The sequence below is a fragment of the Equus przewalskii genome, chromosome 10 (genome assembly GCF_037783145.1).
Source record: "Equus przewalskii isolate Varuska chromosome 10, EquPr2, whole genome shotgun sequence".
NCBI classification, from domain to species: domain Eukaryota; kingdom Metazoa; phylum Chordata; class Mammalia; order Perissodactyla; family Equidae; genus Equus; species Equus przewalskii.
Genome location: NC_091840.1, coordinates 52,152,749 through 52,171,471, shown reverse-complemented (window position 1 = coordinate 52,171,471; position 18,723 = coordinate 52,152,749). Strand labels below are relative to the sequence as shown.

At 45.1% G+C, this 18,723-nt stretch overlaps 1 protein-coding gene across 2 annotated transcripts in view; it reads right to left on the bottom strand.

Annotated features, from left to right (window-relative positions):
* The window catches only part of USP43 (ubiquitin specific peptidase 43), a 58,831-nt gene extending 40,143 nt beyond the window's left edge, over positions 1-18,688 (bottom strand). Inside the window, exons 1-3 of one of the 2 annotated variants that reach the window (XM_070561067.1) lie at positions 18,023-18,688; positions 10,247-10,378; positions 3,150-3,253 (exon numbers count right to left, since the gene is read on the bottom strand). In XM_070561067.1, coding sequence (XP_070417168.1) covers positions 3,150-3,253; positions 10,247-10,378; positions 18,023-18,532 — 746 coding nt within the window. In that variant the 5' untranslated portion in view covers positions 18,533-18,688. The remainder of the gene's footprint in view (positions 1-3,149; positions 3,254-10,246; positions 10,379-18,022) is intronic. The other variant, XM_070561066.1, reaches the window with a different exon arrangement.
* Between the last annotated feature and the right edge of the window lie 35 nt (positions 18,689-18,723).

The window sequence follows — 18,723 nt, the reverse complement described above, 5'->3', positions numbered from 1 at the left end:
ATTTCCTTCAAAGCACTTGCCAGTTATCTAACTATATAAAAATCCAGGAGTCACTCTAGATTCTCATCTGTCCCTCAGTCCCTCCACCCCACACTATTGACCCTGTTAGCAAGTCCTATTGACTCTACATCCAAAACATATTCCCAATCCATTCACTTCTCTCCATCTCCACCACTGCCACGGGGGTCCCGGCTGCCATCGCTCTCCCACTGGGGGGACTACACATCAGCTGCTGCTCCTGCTTCCAGTCTTGCCTCCTTCCATTGCCAAACAACCAGCGTGATTACATAAATTGATAACTAGACCGCACCCTGCTTTAAACTTTGCAGTGGTTTTCTGTGCACCTTAGACTAAAACCCACAGTTGGACTGGACGCCTCTCCAGCGTCACCTCCCACCCTTCACTCCTTGGCAGCTGCCTTGGCCTTTCTCTCCCTTGACCCAGCCAAGATCATTCCTACCCCAGGCCCTTTGCTGGTTTCCCTGCCTGCAATACCCTGTCCCCAAATAGCTGAATGGCTGATTCCTTGCCATTCAGTCCTCAGCTCAAATGTCCCCCCTGAATAGAAGCCTTCCCTGACCATTTTATCTAAGGTTGGCTGCCTGCTCCACCTCCCAGGTTACGCCTTATCATTTCACTTATCACTATCACAAGTTGTCTGTTGACTTGTGTATTACCTAACACCTCCTCCCAAAGAATGTGAGCTCCATGAGAACAGGGGCTGGGTCTCGTTCGCAGCTCAATTCCCAGCACCTAGAAGAGAGCCCGGCACGTAGCAGGCATGAATTAAAGATCCAGAGAATAAACAGGTATACTTTGTTAGTATTTCTCTCTCATGGGCAAGGAGCTATGCTCCTCATTGTAACCAATGGACCAAGCACAATATCAGATGCTCAAATCTTTGAAAGAAGGAAAGGAAGAGAGTGTGTGTGGACAAGAGAGGAAGAGGGTAGGAGAATGGAGTGAGCAGAGAAATCAGTGAATTTATTGCACAAGGACACCATTGAGTGCTACCTGGTGGCAATTATTGGTGACCCTTCCCCTCAGTCTAGCATGCCCTCACCTGACACTCTTCTTTCCCTCCTTCTAGATATTCTTCCACTTCCTCTGTTCTTCTTTTCCTCTGTCTCATTTTTGTTTCAAGCAGATTATGCTTTGGGCACCTAAACATCAGACAGATGCCCTACAAACAGCTTTCATGGCTAAAAAAGGTCACTAGCCATGGAGTCTAGGTTTCCTCCACGCACACCACATCTCTCAGGAAATAAGTGGGCCCTACTTCATGTACAACAAGGAAATCTGGGCTCATTTAGAAGAGATTTTAAGTACCCATATGCTAAGCAATCGAGGGCGGTAATGGAGTGCCCTAAGGCCATTCTGGCTGTCATTCATGGTCAGTGAGGGCCCTCCTCCCCGCTGAGGCAGAGAGGGAGGGAAGTTCTCAAGTGCTCCAGTGGAAAGTACCTTTGGCCTTCTTCCAAAGCGTTTCAGAAACTATTCGGTCTTCCTAAATAAACAATCACCTCAAAGACATGATCATATCCAATTTATTTATTCGTGATCACTGAATAGAATATAAATCTTAAATTAGGATGCTTTCTGGGCCATTTTAAGTCATCTCCTCCTTTCCAAACACAAAGAATACAAATCCCCAAAAAGTATGGAAGTAAATGGCTGTAAGTTGAGAGAATTCTCGAAGACTGAATAATTGTTACTTTGCTTGAAGTAAATAAGAAAAAAAAGCCAATAGGAGACCTGTGAAAAACCCACAGAGCAAAGGAAAAGGAGAGGTATCTAGAAGACTCAGAGAAAAGCCCACCTTTGGAAATGATTTAATGCAACACCCAGAAGAAAAATATTAAAAAGTGTTTTGGCATCTATAACAGAGAACAAGAGGGCAGAGTCTCTGTGCAACTGAAGCAGCAGCAGAATCACAAGAAAAGAACCAGGTGAGATGGAAAAGCAACCCAAGAGGAAGAATTAAAACGAAAGCAAAAGCAAGACTTGTGCTTCAGAGATCTACGGAAGGTCTGGTTCTGCCACTTACTAAGTACCCTTGCCAAAAGCCCAACCTCCCAGATGGTAACTCATCTCCTGGGGCTCTTATAAGGATTAAATTAAAAAATATATGGCTGAGCGTGTCACCTAGATGAGGTTCTCTGTAACCAGCATCTTACTCTATATCCTGATCATTGTGCTCATTCCCACCTCCAAGTAGATTTCATTCTTGTTGCATATGTTCCCACCCAGTTAATCCTATTCATCCTCCACGACCCATCAAAAGGCACACCTCTTCCAAGAAGCCCAGGGGGGTTCTCCCCTCTTCAGACCTCTCACTGTAATTAGTATTAAAACACTATCATACTTGAAAATATTCTACCTTATATGAATCTCTGAACTGTCATATTTAAAGCCCAAAGACAACATATACTTTCAGAAGTCAAACACTATATAATTATACATACATATATATATAGTGTGCATGTGTGTGTGTGTGTGAGGAGGACTGGCCGTGAGGTAACATGTGTTGCCAATCCTCCTCTTTTTGCTTGAGGAAGATTGTCCCTGAGCTAACATCTGTGCCAATCTTTCTCTATTTTATATGTGGGATGCCTCCACAGCATGGCTTGATGAGTGGTGTGTAGGTCTGTGCCCAGGATCTGAACCTGCGAACCCCAGGCCACCAAGGGGGAGCACACAAACTTAACCACTACACCACTGGGCCAGACACTAATTATACATTTTTTTATGTCCTCCATTATGCTGGGAAATCTTGAACTCAAAATAGCTTGTTAAACTGGGCTCTCTGGCAATAAAGAATAAACAAGAAGGGTCTTGCCAACTTCTCAATGATCGTCTGCTGGTGAGATCCTGGCCTCCACGTTCATACTCTGTAGAACCAGCCTTGCATCACCCCTCCTTCAAGAGGAGATGGAAGGCCTAGAAGCCAGCAAGAAGGAAAAGAAGAAATACTAAAGGTCAGAGACGACAGGGGTGAGTGGTTAATTGGGATTTATAATGGGAGAGAGAAGGGTGTTTGTGGTTTTTGTTGTTTGTAATCTGATGGCAAACCTAGCAACGGAGGCTGGTTATGAGCATGAGTTTGCTGAACCCTTGGGTGGTACACGCTAAACATACCTCATTCTTACCTATATTGTGCTTGAAAGTGGCTCTGCACAAAGCTTTGACCTAGAGAAAGCTGAGCCGGCGGTGACAGGAGGTTCTCAGAGGTTTTACTGGCTTCAGGCTGAAGCTGCAAAGAAATGAGGAAAGGAAGCAAGATTAGAAACACTTCCCGTCAGCCCACTGCTTCCAGACCTCTGAGCCTGTGGCCTCCTCCTGGGCCCACAGCATCCCGTCCTGGGCCTGGACTCTGCACAACCTGAACCTTCAGTATTACCTTACCGTAATTCACCACTCCTTCAACCCTGGACCTGACCTCCCGCATCCCCTGAGAGAGAGAGTATGTGTGCAAGAGCAGAAGCAAAGCATGAACCCTGGCCAATGCGCGCACATACTCAGCCAGCCTCATCTATTTCCTCTGGATTGACCACCCTGTTCTTTATCTCCATCCTGTGGTTCTCCTATGTCTAGATGCCTCCTGCACATTTCACTTGAGGGGGCTGCCATCACTTCAAACACATCCATATGCAATCTTCCCATCTTCCACCTGCTAAACCGTTCCTGTCCACGTTCTCCAGTGAGCCGGGCTTCACATGAGCACCATCTTTCTCAAACAAACCACCTTACGAATGCATAAGCCTCCTTTGCTCCACACAGGAGTCTACTGTATTCCTCTTCCCATCGCCTTATGTATTAGATTCCTCTTGAGGCTGAAGCAAATTACCACAAACTGGTGGTCTGAAACAATAGAAGTTTACTCTCTCACAGTTCTCGAGACCAGACGTTCAGAATCAGTACCACGGGGCTGAAATCAAGCAGTCTGTAAGGCTGCACTCCCTCCGGAGGCTCCAGGGGAGAACAGGTCCCCTGTCTCTTCCAACTTTTGGTGGCTACAGGAATTCCATGGCTTGTGGACACATCACTGCAATCTTTAAGGCCAGCATCTTCAAAGAGCCAGGAAAAAGGAACTCATGTGAAGTGCTTGGGGTCAAGGGTACTGATGTCTGAAATTTAATTTAAAATGCATCAAAAAAAATAAGATGAGAAAAAAGAAAAGATAAAGTGATGAGTGGATGGAGGGGTGGACAGATGGATAAATATGCGATGAAGCAATTTTAGGCAAATGTTAATTGTGGAATCTAGGTGGTGGTTATGAGGTGCTCACTGTAAAATTAATTCAACTTTTCCATATGTTTGACATTTTTCATAATAAAATATTGAAATGAATAAGAGTAATAAATACTCATAATAAAATATCGGGACAAATAAGAGTGACAAACACTCAGAACAGTCATACTTATTAAGCCCACTATTTCCTTAAGACCAATTTGACCAGAATACAGGACGTGCAAAGGAAAGAAGAAAACAGGGCTGGGGAGTGAGTGTGGTACCACATTGAGTGGGTCCTTCAACGTCCTAAAGAAGACTACCGAGTTCAGTGCACAGCAGAGTACCAGGGCTAAGAATGAGACTCTGGAGTCAGACTGCTGGAGTTCAAATCCATGCACTGGTTCTTAGCTGGGAGAGTTAGTCAACCTCTGACCCAGCTAAATAAATTATTAATCTCTTTGTTCCATGGTTCCCCAAGTGTCATAAAGGGATGATGAATGATAGTGCCTACCTGATAGGGATGTTTTGAGATTAAAAGAGTTGACATATATAAAACACTTAGTGCCTGGCTGTTTTAGTGTTTCTTGTTGTCCCACAATGGGTAGTACCTGATGGGTTCTGAACCTAAGTGGTAGCGACATGTGTGGAGAGATGCTGTAACTCGACAGCCATTCACAGGATGAAGGATAAGTCTGGAGGTTAGGACACAGATTAGGAGGCTCAAGGGTCCAAATCACAACAGGGTGAACTAGAGTAGGAGCCAGGAAAATGAAAAGGAGGGATGGGTTCTAGACACCTGTGTACGTAGCTCATAACTGAGCACCTGATGGGGGAGCAGAGGGAAAAAGAGGGAGGAAAGAAACATGGCCAATGCCAAGCCTCCAGTCTGGGGCCTGGAGAACACCTGTTCTGCTAACTGGAGAGGGGACGTCAAAAGAAGAAGTGGGTCAGGGAAGGGCACGCCAAGTCTGCAGGTGACTCAACACCCAGACAGAGGCTCTAAGGGCCAGTAGGCGAAGGGTGCTCCAAGGAGGGATAACTTGGACACAGAGTGGACACTGGTGTTTTTGGTTGGCCAGGACTCACTCCTCTTCTTTGGTACTAGCAGCTTTTTTGGAACATGGAATCCAGTCCATGGGGAGGTGGGAAAGGCTCCTTAATCAGAGGTCCTCCCCTTCCCTCCCAAGGGACAGGCACATGACCCCAGCTAGACCAATGAGATTTCTTGCCCTGCATGTGAATCATGAGCAGAGTGACCAAAAGGCTGAAAACATTGATTTTAGCAGTAGTGTCCGGGTCTAAGAGTTGAGCAGTTCCTGCCACTGAGCCACCCTCATGCCAGAGCTGTCTGATTCTTAATGGTTCCAAGCCTGGTTCTTCAGCCTTCTCTTTGATCCCACACACTCCCCCTTGGGCTTCTCATAAATTCCCTTTTGCTTGAGTCAGCTGAAGTTGGTTGCTACCACTTGCACCCAAAGAACTCACAGTGATCTAGGAGGCTTCTGCATTAAGGTGATAATGTAGCATGTTGGGAGTGACCGTGGAGGGGGTCACCGGGGGACGGGGTAAAGAAAGAGGAAATCCCAAACAAGGCTGGGATGAGAGGAGCAGAGGGCCATCCACAAAGAGTGGACTGTGAGGTCAGACCAGGCTGGCTCTACTCTGCTAGCCGAGTGAACCTGAACATCTCCTGGAGCCTCAGCCTGCCGTCTGAAAGGATTAGGAATATCACATCCACCTCATGGAGCCATCATTAAAACAAAAAAGATGATGTTTGTATCCTGCACCTGGCACATAGTAGGTGCTTAATGAGGTTAGCTTCCTGGTCCTCTCCCCAGCCTCATCCCTTTCTTAATTCTGTAAGACTGGTGTTTTCTGTAAGATCAACTGCCCAAAAGATTGCTTGTGTGATAGTGTCTATAGGATAGTAAAAATATGCCCTTTTCGCCGGATGAAAACATTTGAGAATCATTACAATAACAGAGAAGAAAGTGGTCCTTATGTTTTCTATTCCAGCTTCAAATAAATCTAGCTATATGGCTTTCATATGTTTTGAAACAGAAATAACCTCAAAAAGAAAAATTGTTCAGAGTTACGCAGAGGACAGTCCCTCCCCTTCTTGGAAAGGGAAACTGAAGTTTTGTGCCAAATAATTCCAACAGCTCTGCTCTTTACCTTCAAGCGTTAGCAGCCAGGCCTCCACAGGCAGCCTAATTTTCTGAGAGCAAATTTCAGGAAAGGCTTTGACCCCAGACAGAGAAAAAGATCTTTTCTGGTTTCAATCAGGTCAAATTAAGAGCCAGGCAAGCTCCTCTCTCTGGCCCACAGCCGCCCCCCGTTCTTGCCTAGGTCATGGCACACTTCTGACATGCCTGGCCCGTTAAAGGAACAGAAAGCAGCCAGTGTGGCCAAGAACAACGAGCGAGAGGCAAAGGGGCCTGAAATTAGGCTGAGTGGTTGGCAGGCCCAGTCAGGTAGGGCCCTGTCAGCCACATAGGAGTCTGGATTTTGTTCTAAGTGCAATAGGAAGCCAGCGGAGGAATTTCAGCAGGAGAGGGACACGATCTTCCTTCCTTCCTGAAAAGGTCACTGTGTCTACAGTATAGAGAACACACAGTAGTGGGCCACACCGGAAACTGGAAGACCAATAATGGCGACTTTTATGTGGGTCTCGAAGTTGTTAAAAAGAATTAGTGGCAGGACTTCTTGGGTTAAATAAACTCAATGTTATCTTAAAGAAAGGTTTGGGGGTGGTGCACCGTGGCTAGGAGCAAAGGCTCTATCTAGAGCAGAGGTTCTCAATGTGGGGGCGGGGGAGGCGGCGCCCTTTTGCCCCCCAGTGGACGTTTGGCAATATCTGGAGACACTGTGCGTCATCAGTCACAACTCGGGGTGCCACTGGCATCCAGTGAGTAGAGGGATGCTGCGAACACTACGATGCACAAGACAGCCTCCCACAGCAAAGAATTATCCGGCCCCAAACGACCAAAAGTCCTGAGGTTAAGAAGCCCTGAGCATTTCCTAGATTTGGATCTGGGCTCTCCCGTTTACTTGCTGTCTGCCTTGGGGCAAGTTACGTAACCTCTCTGTGATCTTTCCCACCCTTAAGCCAATGCCTTTTCCTGACACCAAGGGACAGAAGCCGAAGACTGAAAGGCAATTTAGAAGGCTGTCTATCCCTCCTACTTTCCAGGTAGGACGAGTGGAATGGGGAGGAGGGGAAGACAAGACAAGGAGCCTTTCCTATGCAGCCAGTAGGAAGAGGCACCCCGGTCTCCCTGCACGCCCTGGTGGGGAAGCGAGTCAGCACAAGACACTCACAATAAAGAAAGGGATCCAGTTGAAGGATCCTGATAAAGAAAGGGATCGAGCACACCGGCTCTGAGATAGACACTCAGGTTCAATTCTATTTCCGCCAAGTAGAAGCTGAGTGACCTTAGACAACCTACTTAACCTAAATTTCCACTAACTGTAAAATACGAGTTATTCTTTCAAACCTTATAGCATGATACCTAATTTATTCAATCAATCAAGAGGTCAGCGAGCGTCTCCTATGTGTCAGGTAGTGAAATAAATCATGGAAAGCATCAAGGTAGATGCCTGGAACATAACAAATATTCAGTAAATAGTATGTTTTTTTTAAAATACATCATCCTGATTTGAAAATGTGTTCATTCTAAGATTATGGAATACACAGTGTAGGGGACATATTTATCTGCTCAGCATTTCTCTCTTTGGGGAAGCAACAACCCCAATTCTACAAAAGCCCTCGTTGGCCCATATGACTTGGGTAGAGCTCACCCCCACAGGCATGTGACCTGTGTGACCAATCAGAATATTCCATTCTTCTGGCCACCTGCCCAGGAATGGACATGTGAACCAAGCTGGGAAAATCAGACTCTTCCCTGGGCTTTTTTTGGAATCTCAAGCTCTAGAGACTATGTGAGCATTGCAGGAGCCACTCTTGCCACCATGTGGCAGAGCCAGTCTGAGAATGAAGCAAGAGACAAGAGATAAAGAGAGCCCAAGACCTGGTGACATCATCTGAGTCCTTGGATCCAGCCTTACCCGAAGCTGGTTCAACCCTTGGACTTGCAAGTTCTAAAAGCCAATAAATGCCCTTTCCTTCAGGTGGATCAAGTTAAATTTCTGTCACTTGCAACTAAAAGGGTCTGAACAAGATAATCAGAAAATCACTGTAAATAGAAGAAAAATCGCCCATAATCCCACAACCCAGAGAGATTACCACAACCTGTGAATGTGTGGTCCTCCCACGTTCTGTTCTGGTGATGTTTCATTTGTGTGTTTGGGGGTGACTGGAGTGGTTATTTTTAAAATAAGAAATAAGGCTTTCAAGCCAGATGCCCTTTGACTTGAATCCAGACTCTGCCTTCTTTAGCTGTGTCGCTTCAGGAAGGTTACCCAACCTCTCTGATTCTTGGCTTACCCATATATAAAATGGGGCTAATAACTCTAGCAACACTCCATAAATGACAGTAGTTACTCATAGTGTATATAACACTCCAAGATATGATCTGAGGAGCACAGAGTATGGTACAATCATTACTTTCCTTGTTCTATGCATTTGCCAACCTGCTATCTTGGGCACGAGGACTGCTTCTGCACCTCTGTCAAGCTCTTAGCTTTTAATTATATTACATTGTTGTTTAAAATAGGTCCATTGTTACTTGAGACTATACGGTTATGGTCTCCTTTTCTTAAAGTTGCAACTCATTTTAAAAGAGAAAGAAACAAGACAGCTGGCTATGTGGATAAGTTAAAAAAAATATATGACTCAGCTTCCCGAGCTATTCATTTTTTTACATAAAGATTGTATATATTTAAGGTGTGCAACATGATAATTTGATACACATATAGTGAAATGATTACTAGAGTTGAGCTAATTAACATATCCATCTCCTCACAGTTACATTTTTTGTGTGTGGTCAGAGCACCTGAAATCTACTTTCTTAGCAAATTTCCAGTATTCAATACAGAACTCATCACTATAGCGCTCATGCTGTACATTACATCTCCTGACTTACTCATCCTGCTGAACAGCAACTGTCATTCATTCTTTATTACTCTAGAATGACAGGTCCAAGCAAATAATGAAAGGATGGGAAGGCGACGGTTGAAAGACTTAAACATTTCCAAAGGGTTTTATAATTCATTCATGAGAGGGATGGGAATAAAGTGTCCAGATTTAACACAAAACAATTGCTAAAGCAGTTCTTGTAACTGCATCTGGATCAGTTTTGAGACACATCAAAAGTACTGTGTGGCTGATTAATTACCAAAGCTTGTGAAACATTTTTTAAATTACAGCCGATTATTCATGGATATTGTTATAATAACTTTGCTTACTCATGGTATGATAACTTCACTCGCTTTTACTCTCTTAAGTGAGAGATAAAAGGATCGCAGGAGAGCAGAAGCCGTCATTGATCTTTATTTAGCAAAGCCCATAGAGAACACAGCTGATATATCAATTAACTGTGGCTATTACAAATGGCTGTAGTGCTCTCTTACTCCCAAAGGTCTGAGGTTTCATCAAGATCTGGGAACGCTAAGTGCACACGTGTAAAGATCATCCATCCTGTGTCTTGAGAAAAAAGACTAGGAATCGCTGCTCTGTAGGATAAGTAACTAAGGAACCAGTTAAAATCGTACCATCTGAAAATAATAAGCAATGGTACTCATGGCCTCCGATGACCACACTAATGCACGGAATACTGACAAAAGGATTTTTGAAACTTTAAGCCCAAAGGAAACCCTATTCACTATATCACTGGGATTAGAGACGATGAAAAACACTGAGATCGGAGGAAACGCCTTGTCTAAACAGACAGAGCTAAGAGAAAGGAGCAGGCAACAGCCCTGGGTACGCAGCAGCTAGAACACACAGGGATCTGGGAATCTGAACCTCAAGATCCCGTTTTGAGAAACTGAGTAAATATTCAAGAGAGAAAAAGAAAATCAAATATAATGTGTTGTTTCGAGAGTGACCCACCTTCTCGGACCCCGGCCCTCGGGACGAGCCCTCCAAGTCCTCGTGCACCCGATCCAGCAACCAGAGCAGGAACTCCAGGGCGTCATGCTGGGAATTGCCTTGGAATTGCGAGCCGTACTTGGAAACAGCATTCTCAAAGGAAAAAAAGAAAAGCAAAGGGTCAGTTGGGCCCTTCCAACAACCAAGCAAGGACCCATAAGCGCCAGGTCTACCAGTGGTCACTGTTCAGCCCTGACCTAGGAGGACAAGAAGAAGACAGTGTGAGATGAGAAATGTTCTTTCCTGCTGCAGCCTGTCCTCTTGGGGGCGGTGTCCCCAAACGCTACAAGGGTTCTCTACAGAAGGCATCGCTTTTTCCAGAAAGACTAGTAATGTATGTCCCGTCCTTAAAAAACCCACAGGGTTGTCTCTGCTGAATATTTTGATTCTGTTGACCATCTGTCCTCCTGAAGCTCTTGTCCCTTGACCACTGAGGCGCATGCTGCCCTGGCCGCCGCCGTCAGTCTGTCTCCACGGCGTCTGTCCCTGCTCACCCCACAATGGAATTGTGTAATGACTTTGTCATTTTCTGTGTAAATGTACATTCCAGCTCTTTAAAAGTTTGCTTCAAAGAGTAATACATGCACATACTTTTTTAAAAAAGAATCCAAAATATAAAAAAGGATGATAATGAAAAGTCTTCCTTCTACCCAGCTCCCATCCCTGGGTGCCCCTCCCCAGAGGGAGGCCACTCTTAGCAGTTTCAAGCATCTTTCCAGGGATGTTTTTTTAATGCGCGTGCAAGTGTGAGCATCTGAGTGTAAGCAAACCCTCTTGTGTATGTGTGTGCACACATGCACGTGCACACAATGCGTTATGGTTGCTTGTCCCATCCTTAGACAGCAGAGCCGGGCATCAAGCCTTGTCCCACACGGGTCTGTTCTCTGCTCACGCCAGCCAAAGAGAAGAGCCTGGGCAAAGCTGCGGATCCAGAGAATCTCTGCCACTGCCAATCAAGTCAAATAGCCTGGGCTTTTTTCTTTTTCTTTCATTTATTCTTCCATTGGGATTTAAAGGAAACTTCAGGATGAGACAAAGCAAAATTCAACATTTAATTAATTAAAATATTGGTTCTGAGTCTTCATCCCAATCACATTAGTTTGGGTTGGTTCACTGGACGGTCTCGTTTGGATTCTTTTCCCAGGCTTTTCTGTACTTTGACTCCCAAGTAGGGCTGCCAGATTTAGCAAATAAAAATGAAAGATGCCCAGTTAAATTTGAATTTCAGATAAACAATGAATGTTTTTAGTCTAAGCATGTCCCAAGCAATATTTAGGATAGATTTATACTAAAAAGTTATTCACTACATATCTGAAATTCAAATTTAACTGGGTATCATGTATTTTAGCTGGCGAGCCTAGTCCCAGCCGCCCTCAAACCTCTATCCTTAGTACAAACGTTCTCTCCTGGGGGAGCAGCCAGCCCCTCCAACTCAAAATCTCTAAAGTCAGCTCTTCCTCTTCATATCAGCGTCCTCTTTCATTCTCTCATACCCACACGGGTCAATTGTCAAGCATTTGGGATTCTGGCTCCCAAAATGTCTCTGTCCCACCCTTTGAGTAATCCCATTCCCATCCCTGAGTCTTCACTACTGCTGACCCAGATGACAATACCACCTGCCAAGAAGCCCAGCCCCGAGAATCTCTCCTCGCCAACCCCCTGCCTGCCTAGGACAACAGACCCATTTTCCCACTGCCCCGCTGGATAATATCATGCCCCTCCTTCAAACCCTTCCTTATTCTCTTACTCACCACGTGGTGGTCCAAACACCTTCTCTGGTCTGACCCCATTCACATCCCTCACCACTCCCTCAAGCGTTTCAAAGTTCCAGGTAAAGGAGCCACTCAGGTGCCCCAAACGTACTTTCCCTTTTCAAAAGTCTCTACCTTTATTTTTTCTTCCTTCCAGATGAAATCTATTCCCCTCCTGCTAATCGCGCTAATCCTGTAAGACCAACACACTTCCTCTAAGCTGGCTATCAAGTCATAGAACCTTTCCAGAAAGAATTTGACAACTTCAAGTAGATAGACAAGATAGGGCCTTAAAAATGTCCCTCTGTATAAACATAGTAATCCCATCTTTGGGAATTTAGCTAAGGAAATGAGAGATACAAGCAAAACTATCTCTATGCATCAAAGTCATCTGGAGAAAATTTGTGGCACATTCATATTGATGGCCTTAAAAATTATGCTTGAGGGCCAGCCCGGTGGTGCAGTAGTTAAGTTTGCATGTTCCACTCTGGTGGTCAGGGGTTCACTGGTTCGGATCCCAGATGTGGACCTATGCACCGCTTATCAAGCCATGCTGTGGCAAGTGTCCCACTTATAAAATAGAGGAAGATGGGCATGGATGTTAGCTCAGAGCCAGTCTTCCTCAGCAAAAAGAGAAGGATTGGCAGCAGATGTTAGCCCAGGGCTAATCTTGCTCAAAAAAAAAAAATTATGCTTGAGGAAATACTGAGAAAAGAAAACAAATGATCCTACTGTTTTTTTTTAAAAAAGCGCAAATATATATATTTGAGATTGTTGTATATATATTTATAGATAGAAAGATAAAAGACCAGAAAATATATGGCAAAGGTTAACAAATGGTTATCACAGGAGGATGGGACCATAGGTGATTTTTTTTCATTTTCATTTGTACATTGCAAGTTTTTTTTTACAGAGAACGTTGTTCTTTATTGGTCATTTTCCAATTATAAAAGTATCTGGCAGGTATATTACAGAATTTTCTTTTATAACTTTACTTATTGATCCCTGCAGAAAATTTTCCCATAGAAAGTCTGTTAAAATGTGACTAGAACTGCATTGAAGCTAAATCCTAACCTGGGAGGGATGAATGGCAATATTTAGTATTTCTTCCCCACAACATGGCATAGCTCTATCCATGTGTGTGGTTTTTCCCTCTCTCAACATTGATAATTTTTAACATATTTCTTATTAAAGTTACTTCTAGTTATTTCATATTTCTGGTTGTTTTTATGAGTGAAATCTAATTTTTATATGTTCTAAATGGTTATTGCTTTTGACTTTCTATCTTGTATCTGACCTCATTAGTGACAGCGGAAAACTCTAAAATATGGATTTCTAGAGTCATTAAGTTTCTTTCTGTTTAATATTTTTTACTCCATTTCCATTGCATGTCTTACTGTTTTGTCCAGAACTTGCAAAATATAAGAGTAATCTAGAAGGCATGCTTGCTCTTAAGAAGCAATGCGTCTAGTACATCACTTGAGGCATAATGTATGTCTAAAATTGTAGGTCTAAAATTGATCCTTAAGCACACAAGCTAAGAGAAATTCCAGATGGCTGAAATTCTTAATATAACCATAGAAAAACTAGAAGCACATAAGATAGAATATTCATCAAAAGGTATCACATAAATAAATCTAAAATTTCCAGTATTAGGATAGGGAGAAGGAAAGAGTTTGGAGAAATATTTGTAGCAAATATGACAAGGGTTGAGGAACTTATAGAAACAAGTAAAAATAACATTAAGACCCAGGAGGAATGGATAGACAAATGACATGAACAGACAATTCCCAGAGCAGTCTTAGGACTAGTAAAGAAGCATGGAAAAATCCTACACCTCACTGCCAATCAAAGAAATAAAAATAAAGACAAGATGCTATTTCATTTTGTCCAATAAATTATTAGGAGAGAAGAATATCTAATGCCCAGGAAAATACGCATCACTGGTGTATCTGAAACTTGAAGTAATTATTTGAAAAGAAATGTGCCAATGTGGGTGATAAAAACAATCAAGCTCAATAAAGTTGACTTAAAAAGTGAAAAAACAATAAATGTTTAAGATTGGGATAGTGATTATACAGGTACACACATGTCAAAACTCATCAAATTCTACACTTAAAATTGGTGCATTTTTATCCAGCCATGAGAGAAAAGGAAATTCTGCCATTTGCAACAACATGGGTGGACCTTGAGGACATTATGCTAAGTCGGACAGAGAAAGACAAATACTGTATGATATTTCTTATATGTGGAATCTAAAAACACTGAAATCGTAAAAGCAGAAAGTAAAATGGTGGTTTCCCGGGGCTGGGAGTATGGAGGAGTGGGAGCGATGTTTAAGGGAGCATACTCGAATCTAGGAGATAAGTAAGAGCTGGAGACCCAACAAACTGTTCAGTGATTATAGATAACAAAACTGTATTATAAACATTAAACTTGCTCAGAGACTAGATTTTAACTGTTCCCAACACTAGAAGAAATGATAATTATGTGACGCAATAGAGATGTTAGCTAACACTACTGTGGCAATCATATTGTGATATAAATACATCAAATCAATACGTTGCACACTTTAAACTTACATAATGTTGCATGTCAAATATAACTCAATTTTTAAAAATGGGTGCATTTCACTGTACATAATCTATACTTCAATAAAGTTGATTTAAAAAGCAAAAAACAGAGGCTGGCCCGGTGGCCGAGGGATTAAGTTTGCAGGCTCCACTTCAGCAGCCCAGGCTTTCACCAGTTCGGATCCAGGCTGTGGACATGGGACTGCTCGTCAGGCCATGCTGAGGCAGCGTCCCACATAGCACAACCAGAAGGACCTACAACTAGAATATACAACTATGTACTGGGGGGGCTTTGGGGAAAAGAGGAAGAAGGAAAAAAAAAGAAGATTGCCAACAGATGTTAGCTCCGGTGCCAATCTTTAAAAAAAATAAAATAAAAACCAAAAAACATAAAAACAACAAAACAGTCATAGCTTTGCTTTGACCGTGTAATTTCACTTCAAGAACTTAAGCTTATGGAAATGATCAGAGCTGAGGAAAATGATTTAAACACAAGAATTTTCAATGCAGTGTGGTAACTGGGAAAACAGTACAGTATAAAAATGTCTCTGTAGGGATTGGTTCATTTAATAAAATTATACAACCACTAAAAATTAAGTTTTGTAGAATATTTTAATGACCAGGAGAAAGTCTCATGATAATACTTAAATGAAAGAAGCAGGATACAAAACTAGAATTTCCAACTGTACATGCTTTGAAACACATCAATGTTTATGATGGTTATCTGTTAGAGATAGTTATCTCTAACGGAGTTCCAATCTTTTTTTACATTTTAGCACTTTCCAATTTTTTATAGTATACACATATTTAATTACAACATTAGATAAGCAAAGTATTACAAATACCATGGGCAGGATTGTTTTAAGGTATTTATTTATTTGACATTAAAACAAAGAGTAGTCCTGCTGTCTGTGGGAGGCTGGGCGACCCAGGGCTCAGGGAGGGGGAACCCAGCAAACCCATCCTATTTGCATGGCTGAGGTTGGGCTAACTCACTCCAGCATGCTGGCCCCTTCTCAGTTTTCTCTCTTCTAATTCCTCCTAAAGACCAAGCTTCTTTATAAAACCTTACATAGCTTGTCCCCAACCAATTCTCCAGCCTCTCTCCCCAGTCAATAGGCCTTCAGTAATTCATTTAATCATTCATTTCTTCTGCCCAGCCAGCAGAAGGCCCCTCAGCCCCACCTTCCTCAGTGATTGGCACTTTCAGTCCCAGGGGCTGGAATGCACTTTCTCACCCTCCCAAGTCCTTAGTTGACCTCTGAACCTTCAACTCGATGGTTATCTCTGGTGGGAAGCCTTCTTGCCCCTGCTTGCCCCACCTCCCCCCGCATCAAATCACATCCTCCTGCCAGAACTGCCACAGTGCCTCATTTTTTATTTTCTAGCACTTGTCACCAGCTCAACTCATGTGCCTATGTGATTATTTCATTAACATCCACCTCTCTCGCTGGACTGTAAGCTCCTGGGGAGCAGCCCCAGGGTCAGGTTTTGTACTCATCACTCATGTATTCCATGTTCCTGGTATAGTGTCTGGACACTTAAGAAATATGTGTTGGACGAATGAGTGTTTCCTCATCTGTAAAACAGGAGGAGCTCACCTAGACTTCAATTAGAAAGGTTCAAAACCCTGGACTCCGGAATTCTTCTCCACTCCCTCCAAGGCTGGCTACCCAAAAAGTCTGGGGAAGCCCCAGATTATATCACCCTCATATACATATTAACGACCTGATTATCCTTCAATTCCCCAAGGCTCACCAGGAGCTTCCAGGCTCTAGGGATTCCAGAGCAGGAGAGAGCAGGAAATCCCGGTGAGTCGCCAAGGGTGATTACTAATTTGGAAGATTTTATCAAGCTCCTCTGGCCTCTCCCATCTCGGCAGTAAGCGGATGAGAATTCATCTGGCAGGAGAAAAGGTACACGATGACTCCCTCCCTCCCTCCTCTGGGTCTTTGCAGGTGAGGAGGTGTAATAATAGAATAACGAAAGATTCCTTGGGGCCAGGCACTGTTTTAAGTGCTGTACATATAACTCATCTTCACAACAAGGCTGTAAGGTTCGCACCAATATGGTCCCATTTTACAGATGAGGTAAGTTGAGGCACAGTGACATCTGGAAACTTGCTCAAGGTCACAGAGCTCCCGAGACTTTGTTCTTAACCACTATAGGATACTGCCTCTTATTCAAACAGCAAACATTGCCAAAAAGAGATATTAATGACACCCATTCGACCCACTGACTCCTGCAGAATAGTGCTTCACTGGTGGAAGCAGGAGAGAGGAAGGTGGGGGTTGGCACACTCATGGGTCACATGGCAAGAATTGCTTTCTCAGGCTGAAACTCAAGAGCGGTGATGCTTGTGGAATGAACACTGACAGGTTTCCCCCTCCCCCAAGAACAACAATCACTAGTCTATGGGGAGCTGCAGCTCTCTGTCCAGAGCTGTGGGGTTTTTTTTTTTTTTAGCAGGAAGCAAGCTATGCACATCAATTATCAGGAACTCTTTGATCCAACTGGGACCCCAAACAAACTCCCTGCTTTAACCCTGGATCAAGTGTTACACATAACTTCCCAAAGCCTCATGACCCTGCAGCATCCCCAGTACGTAGACCGGGATCCTGGGGACAATGGATACAATCCCATGCTACCCACTGTAGGGGGTTTAACGTACACTAAACAGAAGGATGCCATCTCCAATACAGGCACACACTGCCTCTCCCAGGCACTCAGCACAGTACCTGGACCACAGGTTCTCAGCTTCCACTGGGCTTAGACCGTTGTGGACCGTTGTGTCCAAGACCTTATGTGATCTGGCCGACCTCATCTACGCCCCACTCTACCCTCCAGGGCTCCAGCCACACTAATTTTCCTTCCATGCCTTCAGTTCTCAGCTCCTTCAAGCATACGGCTTTTGTACTTGCCCTCTCTCTACCGGGATTATTCCTAGATCTTGGCCTGGCTGAGTCCTTCTCATCAATCAGATCTCAACCCAAGCATCACCTCCTTCCTCCAAGGTCTTGGCCGTGGAAGTCCGACTCCCCACACTGCACCCCTCCAGACTGGAGACTCTCTCCCTAGCCTTAGAACATTGCCTGGCCCACAAGGCCTTCAATACTTCAACAAACGTCTGTGGGACGCAAAAATGCTGAATACACTCAAATCTGCCAGTCCCTGCACTCGCACCCCTCAAAATACCTAGGGGAAATTAATTCATAAGAAAACGTCTGCAAGCGATAGCACAACAGATCAACTCAAAGGCGGTAACCCGAGGCTGAACTAGTCAATGTCATTTAAAGAAGGTCCCATGAAACCCTCTCCTGACGGAGCATACACTCTTCAAGAAGAGAAACCAGAAGGGCCAAAACGCGGCTGCCGCCGAGCGGCAAGGGCGGTAGGCTCAGAGCGCTGCCTACCTTGAACTCGGCGGAAAGTTGGGGTGTGTATTCGCGTGTCCAGAGCGCGCGCACCAGCGCCGCCAGCTGCTCGGTGACCTCGGCGCGGCCCGGTGCCGCCCGGTACCGCCCCAGCGCCAGGAACTCGGCCAGCAGGTCGGTGTTGCTGAGACACTGCACCACGGCGTTCATGAAACAGGTGTTGCCGTGGTTCTTCAAGCCCTGCGCTCCCGGGGGCCGCGCCCCATCGCCAGCGGGGAGCTGGGTCTGGGATCTGGGTGGGCGCTCCTCCCCGGGGCTCCCGGGGGCGGCTGGAGCGGGACCGGGGGCGCAGGTAAACCCGCCCTCACCGTCGCCATCGCAGTGTCCCGGCTGGGGCTGGGGCTGGGGCCGGGGCGGCGAGTCCCCGGGGCGGGAGCGGCTGCCCAGCGCCAGCAGGAAGCGGCTGAACAGGCGGCGCAGGGAGCGGCGGCGGCGGGGCCGGGGCGCGGGAAGCCCCTCTCCTGCCGCGGCCCCCGGGCCCGGGTCCATGGCTCCCGCCGGCGCACCTCCCCGCGCGGAGCCCCCGGGACCCGAGGCGGACGCCCCTCTAACAGGCCCTTACAGCCTCGGAAAAGCGCCCGGGCGCCGGCTACCTGCGGGCCAGGTGTGTCGCCACCCGGCGGAGGCGGAGCCAAGGGCGGGGCCGCCCCGCCCCGCGCGGGAATCCAGCCGTAAGGCCC